This window comes from Pleurodeles waltl, chromosome 12 (genome assembly GCF_031143425.1).
Source record: "Pleurodeles waltl isolate 20211129_DDA chromosome 12, aPleWal1.hap1.20221129, whole genome shotgun sequence".
NCBI classification, from domain to species: domain Eukaryota; kingdom Metazoa; phylum Chordata; class Amphibia; order Caudata; family Salamandridae; genus Pleurodeles; species Pleurodeles waltl.
This window is the reverse complement of record NC_090451.1, coordinates 100031455-100055823: the sequence shown is the minus strand read 5'-3', so window position 1 is coordinate 100055823 and position 24369 is coordinate 100031455. Positions and strand designations below refer to the sequence as shown.

The 24369-nt window shown below is 44.1% G+C and overlaps 1 protein-coding gene across 1 annotated transcript in view; it reads left to right on the top strand.

Moving 5' to 3' along the window:
• The window catches only part of LOC138267070 (NXPE family member 3-like), a 197181-nt gene that overhangs the window by 136224 nt on the left and 36588 nt on the right, over window positions 1-24369 (top strand). Inside the window, exon 3 of the mRNA XM_069215918.1 lies at window positions 10110-10177. Coding sequence (XP_069072019.1) covers window positions 10110-10177 — 68 coding nt within the window. The remainder of the gene's footprint in view (window positions 1-10109; window positions 10178-24369) is intronic.

Below are 24369 nucleotides of genomic sequence, written 5' to 3'. Positions count from 1 at the left end.
ATATATTTTGGAAATTCAGCCATTTTTCTCCAAATAGCGGATTAAGTGTTTTGAAAATAAGCACATTTTCGCCTGAAATATATGCTCTCAATGTTGGTATACAAAAATTAATTCAAATTAGCTAAAGCTTCTAATTTGGTTGGTTGGGCAGACAGGGGAGCTACTTAGAGGTAGCCGGAGAGCTACCAGTGGCTCAAGAGCTACTTGTTGGAGAAGCCAGCCCAAGGACTTCACCAGCAGTCTCAACAACCATGTGTTCTCATTTTTTTGTGGTGGAAGGAGGAGGTCGATGGGGCAGGGGACGTTGTTGGAATAAAGCCTCACTCCCTCCGAAGCCACGCTCCTTCCTCACACAGCCAATTTTCTTCTCAGGTTGGCAGGTCTGTACATTGGAACTCCCTATTTGTCCAGTTTACTGCCCAATAGATCCATTGTAAAAGGAGTCTAAAGTGCAGTTGTGGCATGGAAAGTTAAACGCCATATGTGGGCTGCAGTGTATATTTACACCACCCACATATGTGATAAAAAAATATTCCTGTCTGGAGTACCACTGTTTTCTGGCTAAGCTGTAGTTTAAAGGCACTGTAGTGAATATATGGCAATGAAAAGTGCATTTATTGTGTAGGAAAAGTCTATTTTTATATATCCACAAATCACAACTAAAGTATGTTTTGTGAGCCCAGAGGGCATGTTGTTTGTGTGCTTTCACCCTGAAATAAAACCCAAACGCTATTAACCTATGTAGGCCTGGATCACAGGCCTATGTGGGACTAAAATACTTATTTCTTCCTCCGCTTAGAAAAGGGGAAGGAAATGCTTTAATGTTATTTTCTGCTTACTTTTTATAATCTGACTTTAGAAATGAGTTATTAATTGGGGTGCACTCATGTCTTATGACAGGAAATAAGGCCAATCATTTGCCAGGGCAAAACCCATTCTCAATCATTTAAACCTAGGCTTAACACTCTGGTAGCTATGGCATAGAGCAGGCAGGCTTAAATTTGGAAAATATATAAAGTATTTGGCCGTAACAAAACAATTAAAGAGTGAAATCACAACACAATAAAAATCCAACAATCAATTTCAAGCAATAGAGAGAGTAGTAATGAGAAAAAAAAAAGACAAAATCCAGGAGAAATTGAGACATGATTTTTCAAAGATATAGGCAAAAAGTGCAAGGAAAAAGTAAAGAGGCAATCACAAGTAACTATTCGTGGTTGACCAGGTCCTGGGCACACTTTCAGGTCAACCGTGATGGAGAACATGCCAGATACACCAAGTAGATTGTCCTGGTCAAAGATTTTACCTTCTGATTTAGGGCCTGATTCATTAAAGGTAACTTATACTTTTGAGTAAGCTTACTACTTTAAGGCATACACAAATTCTGAATGTAAGTTAATACTAAAAAAAAGCAGTGGCAAGTCCAGCACTGAACATGGCCAACCACTGGTACTGCTACACTCTTCTATAAAAATAATGGAGGTAGGGACTTAAAATAAAACGCTGTAGGAAGTAATTGTTAAATTACATTATTTACAATACTTAACAATATAAATACATATAAATTAATGTTATAAAATATATAAATAGTATGCATTTATTATTTAATTACAATATATATTAATAACATATTTTGAATATAATAAATAATGTAACACATTTTATTACAAAAATAACTGCATTAATTTTAATTAATTCTATACACTCCACCACACCTGGTATGTGACTTCGTGGGAGCCCAAGCCATTTGTGAACACCTAAAGTATAACCAGTGTCATCGAAATCTGTGCACAGAGCGAGATAACAAAAAAAATACATTTAGAAAGAAGCAAACTTTGAACCCAGTCACAGCCCACTTTATCAGCAAACTTTAGAGTAAGTGTCATCAAAATCTGTGCTCAGAACCGGGTACCAAAAAAAAAATATTTAGAAAGAAACAAACTGAACCGAGCTACAGCCGACTATATCAGCTGGGTTCCCTTTGCTGGGGAGAACAGTGCAGGTCATGTTAAAAACCATAATAATTTTTTGATGGTGGCTAGCTCCATGGAGACGGGAGGGACCCCATCCACACAGCAGTTCACAATATCTAAACAAACCTAAAGGTGAGCCAACGCTAGAAGTTTAGAAATGCTAGGATAGAGAGAATGACCCAATCAGAATAATAAAAAAACAATAGTAGAGAATTTGTAAACTTTTACTGAGGAGGGATGAGGACTTTCTCTCTCTGTCCTGCTGTCAACAAAAGTGACAAATCTCCTTGACTGATGCCGTCGTTCTTGTAAATTTTCATTCTCCGCTGTTGTCACCTGGGGCCAACAAAGTGGCTCTTGGTCTGGCAGGAGCACTTTCTATAGACTGAGTGACCTCCTTTCCTCCAACTTCCTTGAATGCAGGGTGTTCACAATTGAAAGAAAAAGAAAAATGTAGGTGGATTAATAGCCCCACCTGTAGGGGATTCTCTCTAGTTGCAGCACGGCCTTTGACCTCTGCGTTAAGCTGGGGTATACAATGAAGTATACTGGAAGAGTGATAGTATTGCTTCTAAAAGTCATTATTTCCTGTTTGCGAGCTGCTGCCTGAATCTTTTTATTTTCCTGGAAGAAGTGGAGATCCGTCGGCATGTCTGAGGCATAAGGGCTTGTTCTTGGGGCCTCCAACAATCACCCCAAATTTCTCTCCTCCAGGCTCAGGGCTGCAGAGTGGCCAGCACCATCTTGGATTCGGAACAGGGAAAGCCGCATTTTGTGTGGTGAAATAAGGCTGAAAAGCCACTGCTACTCACTCCTGGGGGCTTCCCCACCTCCACAGACACCTCTTAAGCATCTCAGCGGTTCTGGTTTTAGAAACCTTCAAGGCTACTATTCTGCACTTCCCTGCATCAAATGAAAAGGGCAGGAAAGTGACGCAATAATGAAATACGCTGCATTCCTGTCCTTTCTGCCGGCGCACAAATTGGTGCCCAGCGCCAACGCAGGCACCCGTGCACCATGGTGCAAGGGTGTATGCGTTGTTGGCACGATTGTTTTTGTGTAGGAAGGAACACCTTCTTGCACAAAAACAATCAATGGAGGAGCTTTCCTTTTCTATGTGTGCTGCAAAATGCAGCACACATAGAAAGAGAAAAAACGAGGAGAAATAAAGTTATTTCTCCTCGTTACACCTCCCCTGGGGAGGCGCACAGTTTTGAAGCATTCCGAGGATTACAGATTCATGTAAATCTGGGAATGTGTCAAAATCCATGGGTGTTGCGTGGGAGATCCCACTGAAACACCCATGGAATGCCTCCTTGACGTAGATTAAGGCAAGGCAGCACTTTGCCCTGCCTTGCCTTACTCTATGTCAGTGAGGCCATGCAAAGTCAGGCCTTTTGTAAATGAGGCCCTCAGTTTTCTGTTGACGGACCTCGCCAGATACCCCTCGGTTGGCTCCATCTGCAAAAGCTTCCTCCAATGCCCTATGGCGAAGAGGCTATGGGAGAAAGGACATTAAATCGCCAGGAAAACTCAGGTGGTGAAGGGCAGATTAAAACAATAATAACATCTACACCCTGGAAGAAAACTCCCATGGTATGGGTATGTTATTTGTTTTTGTTTTTCAGAAACAAACTCCCACTTTGTTTCTCAACAACAAAAACTTGGGAAAAGTTTGGGGGATGGCCATCAGTATCAATGGCAGCCCATCCACCAAACATTTTGTACACTGAAAGGAAAAGCTATGTTAGCATATCATTTTAGTGTACAGAGATGATCACTAGACTAGACACAAGATAGTCTGCCAGGTTAGTGGAGGTAATGTCCTCTGTCATCCTGATGGATGAAGTGATGTTTGCCAAGCCTTAAATCAGGACTATAGTCTTTTTTATAGAGCTCAAACTCCTACTACAGAGCAAGTCTGAAGCTGTATCAGCCAGGTCCCACTGCCGCTCCGGAGCTCCTAAGTCCAAAAACATTGTAAGTGCCAACTTTGTATGCTTTGTAGTGTTGCACCTTTTGGTCTCTCCTAATGCTCCCAGGACCCTAGGCACAGCACTTAGGAGCCAGGACTCACTCCAGGAGAGGCCACCAGCAGAGTCCAGTTGCTACTGGCTGCAAATTGACCAAGGCACTCAGAGGAGTAAAGTCCAGTAAGATCAATGGGAAAGGGTATCCCTGGTGATGTAGGTCCAGAAGCGGAGAAGAAATCACCGATTCCAAGTTGGTGTTGATCAAAGTCTTTAATTCTTAGACAGCATTTGTCATAGGTGAGTTTTTGTTTTTGCAGAGAAACAGCCAACACGTGTTTCATCACACAAGTGACTTTGTCAAGGCTGCAAAACAATATTCAATGCTTACTGTCATATATGACTCTGAAAAATAATAGTACTTAGCATATATACAAGTGAAGGAACTTGGATTGTGCCCGTGATCCGCTTAACTTGAAACTGTGTGAGCATGCACACGCTTAGTGAAGAGAAAATGATTGGCATGGCGGACTAAGTGCTCATATGTGTCTACTCAGGGTTACGAGGTGAGGGATGAAAGAGGAGAGAGTAAATTGGACATCCAAGAGCGTCCAGTGAGAGTTAGAGAGCATTGGAAGTTCCAAAGGTTAGGTATCCGAGGTGCAGACCGAAATACACCAGGTGTTTTATGGTGGACTTGAAATCGTGGATGTTGAAAAGGAAGGCAAGGTTCCACCGAGGTTACTTAACCCGGACAGAGAAGAGTGTGCCGTATAGCGCGGTGGGGAGAGAAAACATGCTGAGAGTCACTGAACTTAATAGCGTACCTGGGCCAGTCCAGTTGCTACTGGTCAGCTGCGCACTTCGGGAAAAAGGCCTCTTGCGGCTTGTTGTGTCCCTTTAGACACACAGGAGGTCAGCCAGCTGGCCCATTGAATCCACTTCTTAGTCTTAGGTATAGGTGGGAGCAGGTCTAATACTTCAGGTCTCAAACAGCAAGTACAGTCTTCTGTTCATCAACAGATCCAAAGAGTGTTCTGATGAGCTTTGGGTGAAGTGCAACTTTTGTAAGTTTCACTAGCCAGTGAGTGGGGGTGACTCCTGGGACTACCTAACCAGTGAAAAAAAAACTTGGCAGAGGCAATCCTTTTATTTTTTCAGCACAGCCTTGTTGCGTTATTGTAAACTAACCCACTTTGCACTATTCTGAGACAAACCCAATATATCAGCACCTTTCTGCCCTTGGCAGCTGCTGCGTCAATGTAGGGATTTTTATTGTGTTGTCTCGACATTTTAACTATTTGCTATTGCTAAATACTTTATAAGTTTTCCTACGTTAGCATGTCTGCTCTCTGTCATAGCTACCAGGGGGCTAAGCCTAGGTTTAAATTATTCAAACTGTTGTTTATTCTGATAAGTTTGTGGCCTTATTTCTTATGACTAACTCACACCAACCCCAATTTATAACCTAGAAAACGAATGTTGTAAAATGTATTTAAACGATATGGCTTGAGACATAAAAGGCCTAAAAACCCTTCTGCCATTAATCACACCTCTAGAACTGGGCTACACATCCTTGGATGGAGGAGTTACCCACCCTGGCTTAGAGAAGAGTAGCCTGCCCCAGAGTCCAGGAAAGGCAAATGGTTGTTAAATGCTGACCACCACTAGCAGGGTTTATCTGTTTGAGAGTGGACGGGAGCAGCTGGCAGCACAAACTGTTGCTTTAGCACAACCTCTTTTGACTTAGAGATTCCAAGGAGGGCTTCTTCTATCCATTCTCAACCCTCCCTACCCCAAACAGCTAGTCAGAGGGAAAACCAATCCTGCCACCTATCACAGCTACAGAGCTTGAACACACATGTTAGCTACGAGAGTTAATGACTCTGGCTCAGGAAAGGACAATGGGTGTTAACTACTGACTAGTAAGCAGGGATTAGTTATCTAGGAGTAGACTGTAACAGTTGGCAGAGCAAAGGACAGCTTTAGTACTACTTCTTTTGGTTTGGAGATGTCAGAGGGAGATTCTTCGATTCATCTAAAGGACCCTACAAGACGGCCAGAGTCCAGACACAGTACGAGGGATCAGTTTTTACCCTATCAGGCAGGGGTGTGAAGACAGGCCTTGCTGGTGGCAGCTGGTCCTGCCATGTTGAAACAAAGGCTCCCAAGTAATTTCAAGGCAGGCAGACAAGTGCTGCAAAAGGAGGATGAGGGCTGCAATAAAATAGGATTGGGTGGTCAATTTTCTCCTGTCCCTGCATAAAGCACAGGATAAATCTGGCACCTCCACTACTGCCTCACCAGAACAGTCCTGGGCCTGGGAAGACTGTCTGAAACAGAATACCCAATTGGAAGAAGAACCCTGACTCCTCACTGCTAGAAAACGAAGATTCACACAAAGACTCAATGACTCCTGAATGCTTTTGGCATCCCAGGACTGGAACTGCTCTCCAACGGTCAAGGGACTGTCCTCCCGTTAACCTTCTCATGGATAAAAAAATCAGGACTCCTGATTTTTAAAGAACCCAGCAACTAGTCCCTGGAGGAACTCTCGCTGGAGACAGATCTTGAGCCCTGAAGCCCGCCCTGAGGAGCTGGGATCAGCAGGACTGACAAGATTTCCATGAAGTTTGAAACTTAGGGCCTTATTATGAGTTGAGGCATTATTTATCACCCCTGACAAATAACAATACCTTGGAGTATGTTATTTGTTGGGTGCAATAAATAACACTTATTGTGAGCTTATGTGGAATAACATGGGCCAGATGTTGGTGTTTAGTGCCCCAAAATATGCATGGTACTGTAAATACCATATGTTTTCCCCTGTTGAATTTCAGCAGGTTCCTGTTGGCTGACATTACATCTATTGCCTGGTCCACTGCAAACCGTTGTTTTTATTAGTATGGTTGACCTTTCCTATGCACGGTTTGCCTTAAAACTTTAAGTATTCATATCTCTGGTCCCCCTTAACCTGTGCTGATGATCTTGGTGTATTTTTGTTCATTACTGTTTTTCTCTATTTTTCTATATTGGTGTGGGAATTTTAATGTGTTGTGTTTGTTCCTTTACAATTGTTGGTACTGCCTGAGCTTAGCACAGACTTCCCTGGAAAACTCTTTCTGCTTCTACCATAGCTGCCAGAGGTTGGCAGGGGTACACCTCCCTCCTTCTCACAATAGGGGTACACCTCCCTCCCACAATAGTGGTACACCTCCCTCCCTCCCACAATAGTGGTACACCTCCCTCTCACAATAGTGGTACACCTCTCTCCCAAATGAATATTCATTTTTTTGACAATAACATACATGATAGCGAACAATCGAGGAAACAATCATAACAATTAGCAAACGCTGTGGTACAGTTTTCTTGTTTCCATTACGTGTTTTGTAGTTCTGTATTTCAATTGTAAAACTGTAATATATTTATTTCATAAACCACACATTGAAGAACTTGAAATCTCTAGAGAGAGAGAGAGAGAGAGAGAGAGAGGAAATGAACAGGGTGGAGAAAGGGAGGCAGGGCTTTAGGGTAGCAAGTCCAGCAGGGTCTCAGACTTGGGAATAATGAAACAATGACTTTGAAATGGTCCCTATGAGGCCCTATAATTGTGGCCTTCACTTTACCAGAGAAAAACACCGAAATGCTTAACATAATCTATTAGACCTGGCATCCTTGGCATGGTTTTCTTCCTAACTTTTTTGCCTTCAGACCTCCTGTTTTGCAGACTTATTTTTTGCTGGTCTGAAGACGCAGTGGTAAAGTGCTTGTCCTCTTTCCTTAAGACATGGTAAATTGGCTTATGCCCAATTGAAATATTGAATGCATTTGTAGGTCGCTAGTAAAGTGGCACTACCTGTGCTCAGGGCCTGTAAATTAAATGCTGTCAGTGTGGCCTTCAGCAATCACTTAGGTAGCCCTTTCAAACATGAGCCCTTTCAAACACAGACGTTGGCAGAGAACTTTAGGCCCACGTCCAAGGGTCCAGATCTGGGGTGACACCACTTGGCAGGGTAGACTCACAGGTGGCAGAGTCCATCAAATCAATACCCAAATTGATGTGAGGAATGTGAGGAACTGTGCCGGTGGGCTCAAAGAAGTGTGTGCCTTTTGGGAAATGTGAATGCTGCTATTTGCATGGAAAGAAGGAAAGGCATCTTTATGAAAATAGACCGATAGTTGGCAGAACGAGCTAACAAGGAAAGATGCCTTTCATATGCAGGCCTGATGTATGGTGAAAACTTTGTCAAAGGCATGTTAAAATATGTTGGCACTTTGAATTGTATTCAGTGAGGATGTAGACACTTCGGAGCTCGGCACCGTGCATCAGGGAGTTTTCCTCAGAGGCAGAAGTCACATAAATGAGGCAAAAGAAGAGAGATTACAATGAGGCCATCATCAGGTATGATCAGGAAAATGCTATATTTCTATCCCAATAAAACTGGGTGCCATACTTTCCCAGGTTCTAGTTTTGTGGAAGGAGATGTTTCTGGATATATGGATCTTAGAGACAGTTCAGGGGTATTGAATAGAGTTTACTGATGAGCCACAGCAGATGCAGCAGGCAGCAGAGGGAGTTACATTTTGGTGCAGATGAAATGGAAATGGTAGATCAGGAGGTACAGGCTCTGTTTCGAAAGATGCCAGAGTTGGTGCAATATGGTTCAAAGGGGTTTGTGAGCAACATTTTTCTGGGAAAAGGCAGTATCTCAGATTCTGGTGGACAAGAAAGCTATAGAGGTTTATATGTTTATCTTTCGGACTGACCTTGTTTGGAAACTTGTTTAAAAATAAGGTGCGTATGGCAAATTTTGTATTTGGATGACATTAAATAATGGCCCAGAAAAACAATAGGGGGGTTCTCCTGCTGACCTCATATGTTGCTAGTTTTTTACGCTACCAATGCCTTCCTGTAGAAGTCTTTGGAAGACATTGAACGTAACAGCTTTCCTTCCTTTCAAGCCAAAGCTGCACAAGACCAGGTGGCTTTGTAGTTGTAAGCACAGCACGCAGACCAGAGACACTGACAATTCTCTTCTCTGCCTTTATATAAACAATGCCAAAAATGGAGTTAGAATTACCATCCATGCAATCCGTTCTTTAGGCCCTAAACCTAGTACACCTGATGTATGTGTGAGCTCATGTTGGCATATGATCAGGCCTGGCTTGTATGTGGCATTTATTTTGTACAAAATGCTCTGCCACACAGACAGGTATACTTGAGGGTGTCTCCCAGCACTCCTGTTCTCCCTCAATATGGTTCTCAGTTTCGCTACTCAAACCCTTTACAACTTCCTAATCACACGCCTACCTCAAATTATCAAGTGAGCCAGCTCTGCATCAAAAACAGATCTATGCAAACTAAGGGCCATATTTACAAGGCCCATGGCCCAGGGTGATGCAGCAAGTGCCTTGCTGTGCCACCCTGCACCATTGGGAAAGGGCAGCAATGTACTGTATCTAAAAGATACAGCGCATTTCTGTCCTCTCCCCTGCGCTGGTGCACAAATTGCTACCATGCGCCATGCAGGCACCCTTGCACCATGGTGCAAGAGTGCTTGCATTGTGGGGGTGATTGTTTTAGTGCAGGAAGGGACAAAAACAAACACTGGAAGACATTTCCTCCTTCTATATGTGCTGCAGAATGCAGCACACATACGAAGAGGAAAAAAGGGGGGAGAAATAAAGATATTTCTCCTGTTGTATCACTCTTACGCCACCCCTGGGGTGACGTAGGTGTGACGGATTCCGAGGTTTACAAAACCTTGTAAACCTGGGAATGCATCAAAATCCATTGATGTTGTGTGGGAACACCCACACAGCACCCATGGAAACACCTCCCTGACGAAAAGTAAGGAAACGCAGTGACTTGAGCTGCGTTGCCTTACTCCATGTCTACAAGGCCTTTTAAAGCCATGCAAAGTGGCTTTGGTGGACTTGCAGATATGGATCAGCAGCCCGCGCCGCTGGTGCGCCACAAAAAGTGACACACCAGCAGTGCAGGCCACCTGTAAATGTGACCATAAATTCATGAAGTGTGTTTTCAGTATGAGATCTAGCCTAGTCTTTTTGGGACATCTTTATTGAAGATTAGCTATGTTCTTTGCTTAAAGTGGATTTTTACACACAGTTTATTCACCATTCTTCCTTTGTTTGTGACTCACAGAGAGCTAACAGATCAGGAATTAGCACTACAGATCCCACCTGTCCATGTCATCTCAAGCAACAGCCTTGGTAAGTGGATGCGACCGTCACCTGCAAATCAATGTGTCAATGATGATGTTCTGCCCAAAGCATTGGGCAAACCATCTGTGGCTCATACATCCATGAAGAGGTGTGCTTCTATGGCTCTGCAAGGATCTTATAGCTGCCCACAATCTTGATACTGTCCTCGGAGAAAGCGGCCTTTGCAAGATAGAGCACATAGGAGGGTAATGGACTTGTAACCAATAGGGCAAGGTTTCTGAACTATCTGGGCCTCCAGGAATACAAGAGGGTAGCACTGATTTTCTATACTTGTTCATTTCGGCTGTGATTGGTTGTATATGCCTGGATCTGTCTTTCTGCCTATGTGTGTCTGCTGTTGCAGTTTAACAGTTGTGTATTTGGTAGGTGTTTACTCACTAGCTTAGTTTCTCTTTGGTTCCTCAAGCTTCAGGTTTTCAACATTGGTTTCCCTGTGGTTACTCTGATGAATGAGTGTTGGATCAAGGGTAGAATCCTCTAGGGTAGAATCTCCTCTTGTTCCTTCCAATTTATAGATGTGCATTGTGGCTAAATCTCCTCTGTTTATTACATGTTTTTTGTACTGGAAGTTCTGTACTGCCTGAGCATTCCCACTATTTGCTATATTTTTACACTTGTCCTTCACATATCTCTCACATGTGGGTACACTTCCAAGGCCATACCACCGGATCTCCCCTTCTGTGTCTCCATGGTTTACGGCTGCAGGCATTGTCCTGCTGGTCATGTCTAAGCTGAGTACTTCCAGCTGCTGAAAATAGCTGTCCTTCCTTTGTTTTCATGATCTCTTAAACATTCAATTAAACCGCACCCCTGTAATCTCGCAGGTTGAGATAACTTGGTCAGGGAACCTACATGAATAAGACAGTCTTTCCCCAAGAGGTATCTCATAGATCACTACTTGATAGCTTGGCAGAGAACAATAAACGCTGCCCAGAGACATGCTGGGATGGTGGTGTACCAACACATGAAATAGAAATGTATTAAACATATAAAGAACTTACACAGCAAAAAAGGCAAAGTGTATTGAGGGAATAAGACTCAAAATGTACTGAAATAATATGACAACCACAAAAAAATGGAAAGTGAGGTCAAAAAGGGAGTAAATAAGGTCATATCTTACCATTGAAACCAATTTAAATCACTACTTCAGTAGAAGTCAGTTAGAATAAACGATATGTGAGTCCCCGGCTCCTGAGTGCACATGGATAGAACTGGGAAGTACTCAGTAGAACCAGTTGGAGATCTTGCCTTTCCATTAAGGGCTTCATTTACAGATTGGCCGGATGGAGCACCATCAAAAGTTGGTGTTGTGTCCATCCTGCAAAAACTGTGGTTCCCCATCTTCATTTAGAGCCGGAAGGGCTGATGGTGTCTGATGGTAGGGCCTCAGCTGGCTCCTCTACTGCAACCTCCTAACCCTGAACATCCACCACTGAACTGCTGGGTCCCAGTTACCTCACTCTGGTTCGGTCAGGCTTCTGTCAATGATATTTACTTACAGTAACACATTCCTAGGCAGGGAAATGTGAAAATGTCCATGATGAATTTTGTCAAAACTCCCTGTGCATCAGAAGCATTTTTCTTTGTTGTTGAAAAGCAAAAAAGAATTGTGAGTGGTTCGAAACAACTTAGTGACCCTCTTGGTATTCAAGTGTGATAAAAGGGTGTTCACTGCACCAGTGGTTGCATTTTCATCACAGAGATCCCGTCAGATGGGTAGGGACCTCTAAATGTGGACAATGGTCCTCTGGCTTGGAAGTAGAGGCCAGTACCTCTATTGGACTCTCCAAAAGATAAGTGAATCCCCTTTGTTTTCAAGAATAAGCAGATAATCAGTCCAATACATTTGAAGACAGTAAGATGGTAAGCTGCCATAGCTCCGACTGTGTTGTGTGGTAGTCATTGGTGAAGCAGGAAAAACTGAAGTCAACAAACTCCTTGTGAGGAGGAGGACCTGAACAACAGTCGATGCATGACACAAGGACCAGCAGTTAATGCCTAAAAGTTGTTTCCACACAAGGTTCCATGTGCCAGGACTGTTCCTGTGGAACACATGCTAAAGACATTTTGCAGGATGGGTTTATCTCTGAGTGTTGAGAGTTGCTTCTCCAATATGAGTTTTTCCTGTCTTTATGAGATGGCCCTCCTTGGTTCTTTTGACACATTTTGGGAAAAAGTTAAAAGTTTCTTCAAAGAAAACAACCTCTCTGTGCTGCTTCAGCTTTAGTAGTGTTACTACCTAGGTGGGGTTTGAGTATTGTTCAAGTCCGGTTCTAATGAACCTAGTTTGCTTGGGCCTGATTCAGCTCAGCTTTTCTTACTTTCTTGCTCAGCTTGTTTCTTTTTTCCAGGCACATGTGGATAAATGGCACTGTTGACAGGCATGGTAAATCAGACATATCAATCCCCATGATCCTCATTGGCAACAAAAAACAAATATGATCTTAATCAGGGATTGGAAAAAGTTATGGGATCAAAATCTTTTTAAAATGTGGCAATCGGAAAATCAGAAGTTTAACCCAAAATATGGCAAGTAACAGTCACTGAATATATATGCAAGTACAACAACACCAGAACAAAATTACATGTAATAAATGCATGAGTTAAAAATTCAAATTAAATTTTGTAAAAAAATAAAAAATAAAAAAATAAGGTATTAATTACAGTGATACTTAATTGAAAAAAATTGGAAGTCGGGATCAGGAGTTATTAAACAAAATGTTTTGGGAAACAACCGGAGCTCAAAATTAATGTCAGTCAATAGGGTGCTGTTGATCAGGACCTAATTAGACCCTGTCCTAATGCGTATCTGGATACAAACTGTTGGTTCCGTGCTGTTAAAAGTTGTAACATAGATCAATATCCTGGAGGAAGACAAACCTGTTTGAATCTTTTTGGGCAGACTGGACATCTTATCACAGTATTCTAGAAAATGTTCAGTTTTTCTTACCTCTTGCTCCAAAAGACTGCATACATGCAGGAAAATAATCTTATACACCATGACATAGGTTGAAGTTGTGGGAAAGATCTTCTCTTCTCGCTGTCATGTCCACAGCAAAATGACCAGTTGCAACTGGTTTCTGAGGATCCTTTGGAGCTGCTGTAGATTTCCCTACTCACCAGAGATAGGGGTAAAGGTTTGTATGGGATGGATACTGATGCCCTTGTCTTTCTGGGTGTCTTCCAGGTGTACACAGCCTCACTCTTCTTCACTCTCCCTCTTGAGTACAGGACATGGACTTCTTTGTTACTTGTTGGTTAGCAAGAGGCTAGCCACATAGCCCTTTCTGCAGCTTACTGGCCCCAGAGATTCGAGATAAAGCTGGAGACAATTCTCATCACAGTCCTCTATCAGGCAGAGAAGAAATATTCCAGCAAAGACTAAGCAGTCTTCATCTCCTCTTCTGCTCCAGTTAGATTTTCTTCCTGAGAGTGTCTTTCAGCTCAGCTGTGACTGATGACAACACACACTTAAATCAGATTTCTGGGAGGCATGAACTGCAGATACCCAAGTAGATTCAGATATTGACCGGTCGGCATTGACAGCTAATAAGCATCAGATGTTTCTTGCACTCTCATATATGTCTTGCTAAGCAATCAGTTCTTTCTATGGCACACTCTGTTTCTATCTCTCTCCTGCACATGCACACATACACACACACACACACACAGGGGCGGCTCCTCCACTAAGGCAGAAGAGAGTCACCCCACTGGATTGTGGAGAAAGGAAAAATAAAATGATAATAACGCCACATTATAATCATTTTATTTTTCCTGGGAGAAGGAGCTGGGCTGGAGGGAGGGGCATGGAGGAGGCCTAAGTGTACCACAAAGCGTGCATGTCTGTTTGGTCAGCCATGTTGGACCGGCCAAACAGACATGCGCACTTTGCATGTTCTCTACCCGGCTGTACTGTGGCGGCTCGCGGGAGGGGGGCACGCAAAAAAATAAATATATATAATAATAAAAAGGAAAACGTACCTTTAGCGCCGAGCTGTGCCTTACCGCTCCTCACTGGACTGCAGGCACAGGCCTGCCCTATGTCCAATCCTAATGCTGCTTTCATGCTGCTGGCAGCATGAAAAGAGCATTAGGATTGGACAGAGTGCCCATCTAGGGCACTCCGAGGCAGAGTGGAAGTCTCTGCCTGCTGTCTCCAACCCAGCAACACAGTGCCTGCTTTGCTGAGTTGGTGGGAGCCCAGTGCACACGTGTGTTTAGCCAGCCTGAGATTGCTGCCAAACATACATGCGCACTGAGGGGGAGTCCTGTTCACTCCCCCTCGTCCCTTTCACAGCCCCATGGCCCGACTCTTTTATTATAAAACAATAATACATTTAGTTTATGATCGTTTTATAGCAAAAATGTTTTGCAGCTGCTGCTGCTGCTGGCAGTGTGTGTTTGGGGGGGCGGGGGCAAAGCTCCTTCACCATAGTGGAGGAACCGCCCCTGCGGCTGTATTGCACTGCCGAGCGGAGAATATGCCCTGGCTCTCACTCCCAGTCTGAGCGGCGAAGCAGGCCACTCAGACCAATCACGACGCTACTATCATGCTGGTGACAGCAGCATCGTGATTGGCTGTGAGTCTGTGTGCAACCGGGAACAGGAAGAGGACGGAAAGGAGATGAACGTGTCTTTCCCACAGGTAAATGTTTTTTTCTTTTTCTATTTTTTCACCTCCTCTCCACCACCCCCGTTGAGTGGCAGCCGCCACTGCACGCACGCACGCACACACACACACACTTCCTCTTCCCTTAAGTGGGAATACAATTCTCTGCGCACCAGAACACTTCTCATGTGTTTGTGGTACGACTGCTGATTTATATACTCTCTGCCCACTCATCAGCAGAGAGTAATAAATTGCTCTGAATCGTGCATATTTGCCTCTGCCTCTAACAAAATACTCCTGTCTGTCTTTTCTGGCAAGGTTTACATGGCACCAGCCTTCCTGCAAAGTCCATTAGCTTACATGGAACCTTGATGCACCACAGGGGCCGGCTCAGGTCGCTTCTACTACCAATGTCCTAGGATATCATTACAAATCCACATTCCTAGTGGGATTCCTATACAAAATGTATTTTACAAAAACACTTATCTTAGTATCTGCTGTATTATCACAAAAATATGTATTTGTTCAACAACACAAGGTGGCTAGAAATGTATTCTGACCTATTTCAGTAAATCGTTCACTAGCTCACATTTTTAAATATATTAAATGTACCAGCACACCTGATGAAGCAGAAAATGAAGGTTTTACATTTATTAACGCTTAAACGTAGTATAGCAATAATCATGTGTGACTTCAACCGAACTAATAAAGATTGTACGGGGACAAAATGTGCCCTCAGAGTAGTTTGCCAACATTTATAAGCGTGCTTTATATAACGTGGTGTATTAGAATTGCACTAATCCGACATAATCATAAACGTATGCCACGATTTGCTTGTTTGAAATGCTTTAGCTTAGCATAACTTTAGTAGAGGCTTCGGCCTAGTTGCCTGGTCTCACGGTTTAGATGCTCGTATTTTTTCCAATGTGCTATTAAACGTGTATTTTTGCTTGAAGCTGTACTTTTCCACTGAGATCGTTCACATGCTTATCTTAAAGTTTCGTGCCAGCCTGGCATATTTTCTCTTTACTCCAAGGTCGATCTGCAGGTGCGGACAATAGAGGCTCTGAAAGTGAGTTAATGGTTATAAAATGTTGCAACTTGCGTACCCATCTCCAAGGATAATGTATGCTTAAGTAAAAGCTTGAGAACTGTCGTTTTTGATTGGATAATTTGAAGCTAACCTATGAACCCTCCAATGGAAGACCCTACTGGATTTGAACTGTTGTCTATAAAACCCAGGTGCACGAGAAGAAATTAGGCCATTACCCGGACACTACACCCATTGCGCCATTTTGCAGACTCCGTAGCTATTATGGCCCACTTTGCTGCGACGCCATTTTGAAAGAGACTTTGATGCTTTCTCTAATCGAGAGAAAGAGACTTTAAATGATTCTTGCCCTAGAGACTTTAACTTTGATCCCTTTACATGAAGTAGTAGTTTTATTTTGCCGCCGTGAGGCAATTGCCCCGTCCGCCCCTGCCCCTTTGCCCCGTCCCATGCCGATCGAAACGGTACCCATGCTGATCGAGAAACGGTACCTGTGAGACGAAGACTTCCTTGTATGCTGATCGTAATTGGTAAATATGAAAGGAAATTGTACAATTGCATTGTGTTTCTTTTAGGTAACCAACTGCTGATTTTGATAAGAGCCCTAGTTAGGAGTTTTCCAAATTAATGTTGTTAAATTGTTTTTGCATGAAGTCCCACATGCCGATGCTAATTTGCGGTTAGATGAGGATCCCTTTTGTTGCACGATGCAATTTGAGACCTTGTTATGCTGACTAAATGTATGCAATTAGTTCATTACAGATTATCGTATTAGTGATTTGCATTGCTATTATCGAATGCCTTGTTATTCAAATGCTGCATAGATTGCACTTGTTTCGCCGCTATGGACAGCTATTAATGTTCATTTACGTTTATCATTTGGTGTTGAGACACATTTATATTGTGCTAGCTTTGTTAATATAGGGAAATAAAATTCACTAACTTCGAATAAACTGGTGTGGTTATTCCTGACTGAAAGGCCAGGGTTCGCCGAAAATGTATTCTGGATTGATTGTTAAGTGTTATGTTGATCAGGGTATTGCTTATGTTCGTTATTGATTATTGATTTGATGCAACCGATCGATCTAGAGTACGGAGAGTCCCACTTAGTCAAAAGATTAATCGGCCTAAAGAGCGTCCGAATACAGGTAAATTATTAGTACGGACCGCTCTATCAGTAGATGGTAGCAGAGGACGGTTACGTCTTTTGGGACCCCGTACTATTAAAGTACATGGTGTTGAATTAACGGTTACGCCTTTTGAGACCCCACTCGAGAAGTTGAATTAGATTTTTCTGGGGTAAAATAGATTGACAGAATGATGATGGGCTAGGTCCACCGCGACTTTCCCGGGATCTCGGAGCTTGCGAATGGAGAGAACGGAGGTGTGGAATCAGCGTTGGCGGTACTAGTGATGGTACGAGTGAAGTTAGGGTTTTGCGCTTGCACAGCTTATTGCCGCAGATTGTGTGAGAAGGTTGCGAGGAATTTTTTTTATTTTTAGAGGATAGCGGAGGTGCGACTCCGAGTGTAGAAGTAGAGAAGTCGTCGAACTTCATAGAAATAGCAGAGGTGCGACTCCGAGTGTGAGAGTAGGGAAGTCGTCGAACTTCATGTGCGTGTGGCGCTTCGTGCATAAAAAGGTCCACGTGGTTGTTGTTGTTGAGACGGGCCCTGCGAGGTCAAGAGACTCCGGAGTATGTTGATCTATGGTGTGGTCTGGGCGGTTTAGTAGGTTGATCGGGCGTGGTCAACGAGTCGGTACGTGTGTTGAGGGAGTGAAAGGAACTTCGACTTCGGGCTTTGACAAAAATTCTAAGTGCACTAGAATAGATCATTGACAAGTTGAGAGTAGGTCTGCGGGTCAGATTTGCTTGTGAACTTGGGGACCGAGAAAGATGGAATAACTGCCGAGGCTAGTGAAAAATCCCTAAGGTCCTGAAGAGATTGTGTTACCCTTCCTGTAGTAAACCGACAGATCTGTTTTATTTTTGGTAGCTCGCGATACATGCAAGAAGTTGTTACGAGAGTAGCTGAGTGAAGGAGGACTAGCCGCGAGGCTTTGTCAGCCGCAGTGTGTGTGAGTGTGACGTCACTAGGAGCCGCGCTGGGATAGGTTGGTTGGTGAAAAGGGTCGCACACGGATTGGACGCAGTCCGTGGGGCTCGATTGGAAGGGGAAAGGCAAGCGAAGAGTATTCCGGGAATTAAAGTCACTTATTGATTACAAACTTTGTGAAAATAAAAGACGAGAAAATGAAATTTTTTAAAGCACTAAGGAGTGCGATGAAGGGGGAGTCTTACATTAAAGCGAGCGTAGGAGAGGAGACGCCGCCCGAAGGCACACCAGCTTACATTGTAATGGAGGAAAAAGGGGTAGCTCCGTGCCTTTGGCTAAAGCAATGGCACAAACTGACAGAGAAACATGGGAGCGTAGCGTTCCCGATTCATGGGACATTCAATATAAGGATCCTAGAGAATTTGAGATTTACGATGTACGACATGAAGGTACCTCCAAGGCCAGCACAGTTTGAGGCTCTAGCGATTTGGGAACTGATGGCTAGACAGCAACAGCAAAATAAGTTCGAGAACAGGATAAGAAAAGTAGAAAAGACACTAGCGGACGCTAGGTGGGATAATGCACAGAAGGTGTGGAGGTCAGATGTATTGCAGGGGATAAAATTGTTTCCGGCAATTACTAAGGAAGAAGAGGAGACAGGTAAGAAAGCTACCTGTAAGACAGACAGGAAGTGTTCCAAGGATAGAGAGGACGAGGAAAAGTTGAGAAGAGAAGAGGAGTTAGAGGATGAGGAGTTGATAATGCAATTGCTGAACGACCGTCCACCACCTTATGCAGAGAGTGGACAAGGTCCAAGTACCAGTTCTGCCCCTCCGGCACCGGTACAGAACAGTGAAACCCAGAGTTCAGGAGCATCATCGGGATCTAAGGACCCGAGTCTACTGTTCACGCCGCAGATACCGCAGGTTAGGAGAATATATCCAGATGTGCCCATGTTGAAACCAGCAGAAAATTATCAGCCGCAGATGCCAGGGTACTACAGCAGTGACAACAGTGCGGGAATGATTCTAGATCCAACCACAATGGGGGGACAGAATGGTCACAACCCAACATTGGCACAAGCTGAATCAACCCAGTTTTTGATGCCTCAAAAGCAGATGCAGGGGGGAACAGCACATGCTCAAATGACGGGGAGCCAGATGAGCATGCCGGCAATGATGACCCATGGTGTGGGAATGAACATGCCTCGGAACATGGGAAATGGACAAAACCCAGATGCGATATCGCTACCCATTACTGTGGGTCCACCGGTACCTTTGTACAGTCAGCCTAATTTAGGTATGAGCGGTCAGGGATCAATGCTGCAGAATGGGACAGAGAGGAGGTGCATAGAAAACACTCCAGGGATAACTCCGATAGCGGCTCAGCCAACTGGATCTGGGACCTTGATGGAGTTTAGTCCCATATGTGCTCAGTCGACACTGGTGAGGTCGAGTCCCCCACTGATAATACCCCTAACATCGAATACTGAAAAGTTGCCGCAACCATCAATGGCAGTCGATGTGAATGCTACACTGATGGGGTTGAATGCGCAACAGCTGACACAATGGTTCAACAGTCTAAATTCCACACAAAGTTCAGCCAGTGGGAAGGGAGAAGACTATATGAATAGGGTCAGGTTGAACATGGAAGCACAAGAATTGGTGGAAGGGACTATGGGTGTGAATAGGTTAGAGTCCTACACGGAAGAAGAGCTGAGGTATCTATGTCCCAGGATAACAAAAGAAGTGAACAAGGTACACAAAATCTTGCAAGAAGTAGCTGACAAATATAGATATAGGTTGATATAGACAAGACGAAACACTTGAGCAGGAGCTATAGGTTGGATTTCGGGACCACAGATTTTGAACACATGAGGTCAGCAGGCATGAAGGCGCACCTTAGAGAACTGCTGCAGAGTGCACAAGTGTGGAGGTGCTTAGACAAGTGGGAAAGCAGATGGGTAAAGAGGAAGGAAAAGAGGAGGGACAGTGCTACAGAGCTCAACGAGAAAAGGCCACAGAGTAGCGAGGCAGTAACCATGTTACCAATGAGGGAGACAGCAGGGGGAAAATTAATACATGTACCATGGCACAGAAGCGACATTCAGTCATTTACGGATGATTTTCCCAAACTGAGAGAGAAGCCGATTGAATGGTATCAACAGACTGATAGGTTTGTGAAGCTTGCAAAATGTCTCTGGGAAGACCTGAACACTCTCTTTGAGATTGTGGTTCCGGCAGATTTGTGGGAGGATTGCAAAAGAGCTGTAGGTTGGCCGACAAGTGAACCAGAGAGAGACAGGGAGACGGGTGCACCATCACCTATGGTGATGAGCTTGTACTATAAGGTGATTGAGCATTTGAAGACGAAGGTTGCCGCGAAAAATGTGGATTGGCAGAAGATTGATCGAACTGCCCAAGAGGCTAAAGAATCGATTCATAGTTACTATGAGAGGTTGTTAAAGGCGTTCAAGAACTTCAGCGGCACGGAAACAATAGAGGCGAAGGACATGCTTCATTTTGTGTTCAGATTTGTGGAAGGGTTGAGACCAGAGATAAGTCAGATGATAAAGTCGCATTTGATTTGCTGGCAGTCGAAACCGATTGACGAAGTATTGAATTATGCGAAATACTGTAGCGACGAAATTGAGGTGAAACAGAAAAAGCTGTAAGAGAAGGTGATGATGATGCAGCTTAAGGCAGCTCAGACAGGTTTGCAAGGTCTGCAAGGGTTGCAAGGGTTCCAACAACAGGTACCGCAACCGCAGCCGCAGTTGCAGGGAAACATGGCGTTTCAGCCACAGGCCAGAGGCAGAGGCAGAGGAGGTTTTGTGAATAATGGTCCGGATTTGAACACTGTTGTGACTGGTTTGCAGGCAATGAAGAAGGTGATGCCGTGTCACGTGTGCGGAATTGTCGGTCATTGGAAACGCGAGTGCCCGATGGTGGTGCAGGAAGGTGCAGGTGCAGGTGCAGGTGCAGGTGTTGGTCAGCAAAACAATGATGTCAATGCATTTCAGACAATGAGGGGACCGAAAATGAGAGGTCCAAACCCAAATTTTCAGACCGTAAATCAGTTGCAGGGATTACAACCTATGCAGCCGCAGCAGATGCAGATGCCTCGTATGCAGATGACGCAAATGCAGCCAATGCAACAGCAGTTACCCATGGTACCTAATCAGCAAATGCAAATACCTTTGGCACCAATGAGTCAGCAGCAAGTGATGGTTCCTCCACAGGTCTCGGGTCAGGTAATGAGTACAAATGGCACCGTACAACAGTTCCCATTACACAGCGAGAGTGGAATAAACAATGTATGGGAGAGTGAAAGTTCAGAAGAAGAAGGAGATTGTGTGCTTGCAGCATCCTTGGAAGTTGATCAAAAGGGTCCGTACGTAGAGGGAAGAGTAATGGGTCATCGTGTTTCATTCTTGGTTGACACAGGAGCCACACGTTCAACTGTTAAGAGCAGTGAAGTACCAAATTTGCCACTCTCAGGGAGGACAGTTCAAGTGGTGGGAGTAGCAAACAGGCACCTGACGAACCCAATAACAGATCCGGTACCAGTCAGCATCGGTAACTATCAAGGGGTGCATCAGTTTGTGGTATGTGACTCAAGCCCGATAGCACTGTTAGGGAGAGACCTATTGTGCAAATTGGGTTGTTCGATCATGTGTTCGAACGAGGGAATAACAATCCAGACGAGCAGTGATGGGGAAGAAGAGGACAGTGTAGAGGGGGATGAGATGGAAACTGTCGATGAAGAATATCCTTTGATTTGTCTTTTCCCGATGATAACTGAAGAAGATATTCCAGCTGAATTACGGGAAACAGTCGGAAAGGAAGTGTGGGATATGACAGGGAAAGAGGTGGGATTGATGAAAGGAGTGGAACCAGTGAAAGTGACTGTAAAGCCCAATGCAATCTTTCCCCAGACCCCACAATACCACATGGCACAAGACACCCTCATGAAAGTTGCCCAACTTATTGACGAATTTGTAAAACAGGGGGTACTGAAAGAAGTGTTAAGCAGTCCATGTAATTCACCAATAATGGGACTAATAAAGCCAAGTGGAAAGGTCCGACTTGTGCAGGACTTGAGGAAAATAAATGACATCATAGTCAAATGTTGCCCTGTCGTACCAAATCCAGCTGTGATAATGTTTCAAATTCCTTGCGATGCCGAGTGGTTCTCAGTCATCGACTTGTCACAAGCATTCTTTTCGGTGCCTCTTCATGAGGACAGCCAATTCCTCTTTTGTTTCAAATTCCTAGACAGAGTATACAGTTAGTGTCGAATTCCTCAAGGGTTTTCTGAGTCACCGTCAATCTTCAATCAGATTCTAAAGAAAGACTTGGAAGCATTAGAATTGCCATTCGAGTCAACATTAGTACAGTACATTGATGACTTACTGGTTGCATCAAAGACGGAAAGTGGCTGCACAGCCGATACCATTGCTCTGTTGAACCATTTGGGAAGGAATGGACACAATGTGTCTCCTTCCAAATTGCAGTTCTGTCAGAAGAAAGTGAAATACTTGGGTCACCAGATAGAGAAAGGGTCACGGAGAATAATGAAGGAAAGAATAACAAGTGTACTTCAAATGAGTCCACCAAAGACAAGGAGGGAGGTGAGGAAGTTTTTGGGAATGGTGGGCTACTGTCGCCAGTGGATTCCCAACTTCTCGACTCTAGCGAAGCCTTTACTGAAACTGACCCAGAAGGATGCCTTGGATCAAATTGAACTGAAAGGAGATGAGATGGATGCTTTTGTTGAATTGAAAGAGTGCATGTGCAGGGCTCCAGCTTTAGGTATGCCTGATTACACAAAGCCTTTCACATTGTTTTGTCATGAACGTGATGCATGTTCTCTGTCTGTCTTGACTCAGGCCCATGGTGGCGTAAACAGACCAGTAGCGTATTTTTCAGCTACTTTGGATCCGGTCGCAGCAGCACTCCCAGGGTGTTTGCGCGCCGTAGCAGCAGTTGGTATCAGCCTCACTCAGAGTGAAGGAATAGTGATGGGACACCCAGTAACAGTCATGGTCCCTCACTCAGTTGAGATACTTTTGACCCGCTCCCGAACGCAACACATGACCGGAGCAAGACTCACGAGGTATGAAACGATAATTCTGGGCTCACCGAATGTGCAGCTGAAAAGGTGCACTACGTTGAATCCAGCAACCTTGCTTCCTGGTGAAAATGCTGAAGTTGAGAACGCTGAAGACGTCGAGCATGACTGCCTTCAGGTGACTGAATTTTGCACAAAACCTCGACCAGACATTAAGGACACTAAGCTTGATGAAAATGATCAAATTGTTTTTGTTGATGGTTCATGTCTAAGAGATGGGATGGGAATTTTGAAAGCAGGATATGCTGTATGTACTGTAACAGGTGTCTTGGAAGCGGGCTGGCTTCAAGGAGTCTATTCTGCACAAGTAGCAGAACTTGTAGCCCTTACAAGAGCATGTCAACTGTCTGCATTGATGAAAGTCACCATTTACACTGATAGTCAGTACGGGTTTGGGATTGTGCACGACTTTGGACAACTATGGTCACAGAGAGGTTTCCTGACTTCTTCAGGATCCCCAGTGAAAAATGGGGAAAGAATAAAGGAATTGTTACACGCCATTCAAATGCCAGCCGAAGTTGCAGTGGTAAAGTGTAGTGCTCATACAAAAGGACAGGACTATGTTTCTCTGGGAAATGCATATGCGGATCAAGTCGCAAGATTTTGTGCCTTGAACTGTATATTACTCAGGGATGAATGGAATTCGATAAGTGAGCCAGAACTCGAACCAGCTGAAGCATTTGCCTTAAAGGTCGTAGATACAATAGATGAACTAAAAGCATTGCAGAATAACGTCAGGGAGGATGAGAGAGATTCCTGGATTAAATCACAGTGTATAAAGAGACCAGACGAGTTATTGGTTTCGAATGAGGGAAAATTTGTTTTGCCAAACAGTCTCTTATCACAGCTTGCGCGGTTCGATCATGGGCAAGCTCACCTAGGGAGAGATGCCATGATACGATTGTTCAAAACTGATTGGTTTAACCCCAGATTTCGTCAAGCTGCAGAAGCAGTTTGCCATCGATGTGTCACTTGCCAGCAGATGAACCCAGGAAAGGGAACAGTTGTGAACGCCAGCCACATTGGCAGGGCCAGTGGGCCATTTAGTAGAATGCAGATAGACTTCATTGAGATGCCTGTGCATGGGGGTCTGAAGTATGTGTTGGTGATTGTGTGCATTTTTAGTCACTGGATTGAGGCATACCCCACACGTAGAAATGACAGCCTTACAGTTGCAAAGCTATTGTTGAGAGAGTTGATACCACGTTTCGGATTCCCGATCTCTTTAGAATCAGATAGGAAAAGTCACTTCAATAACGAGGTGATAAAGTTACTTTGCGAAGAGCTGAACATTGAGCAAAAACTGCACTGTAGCTATCGCCCTGAAGCA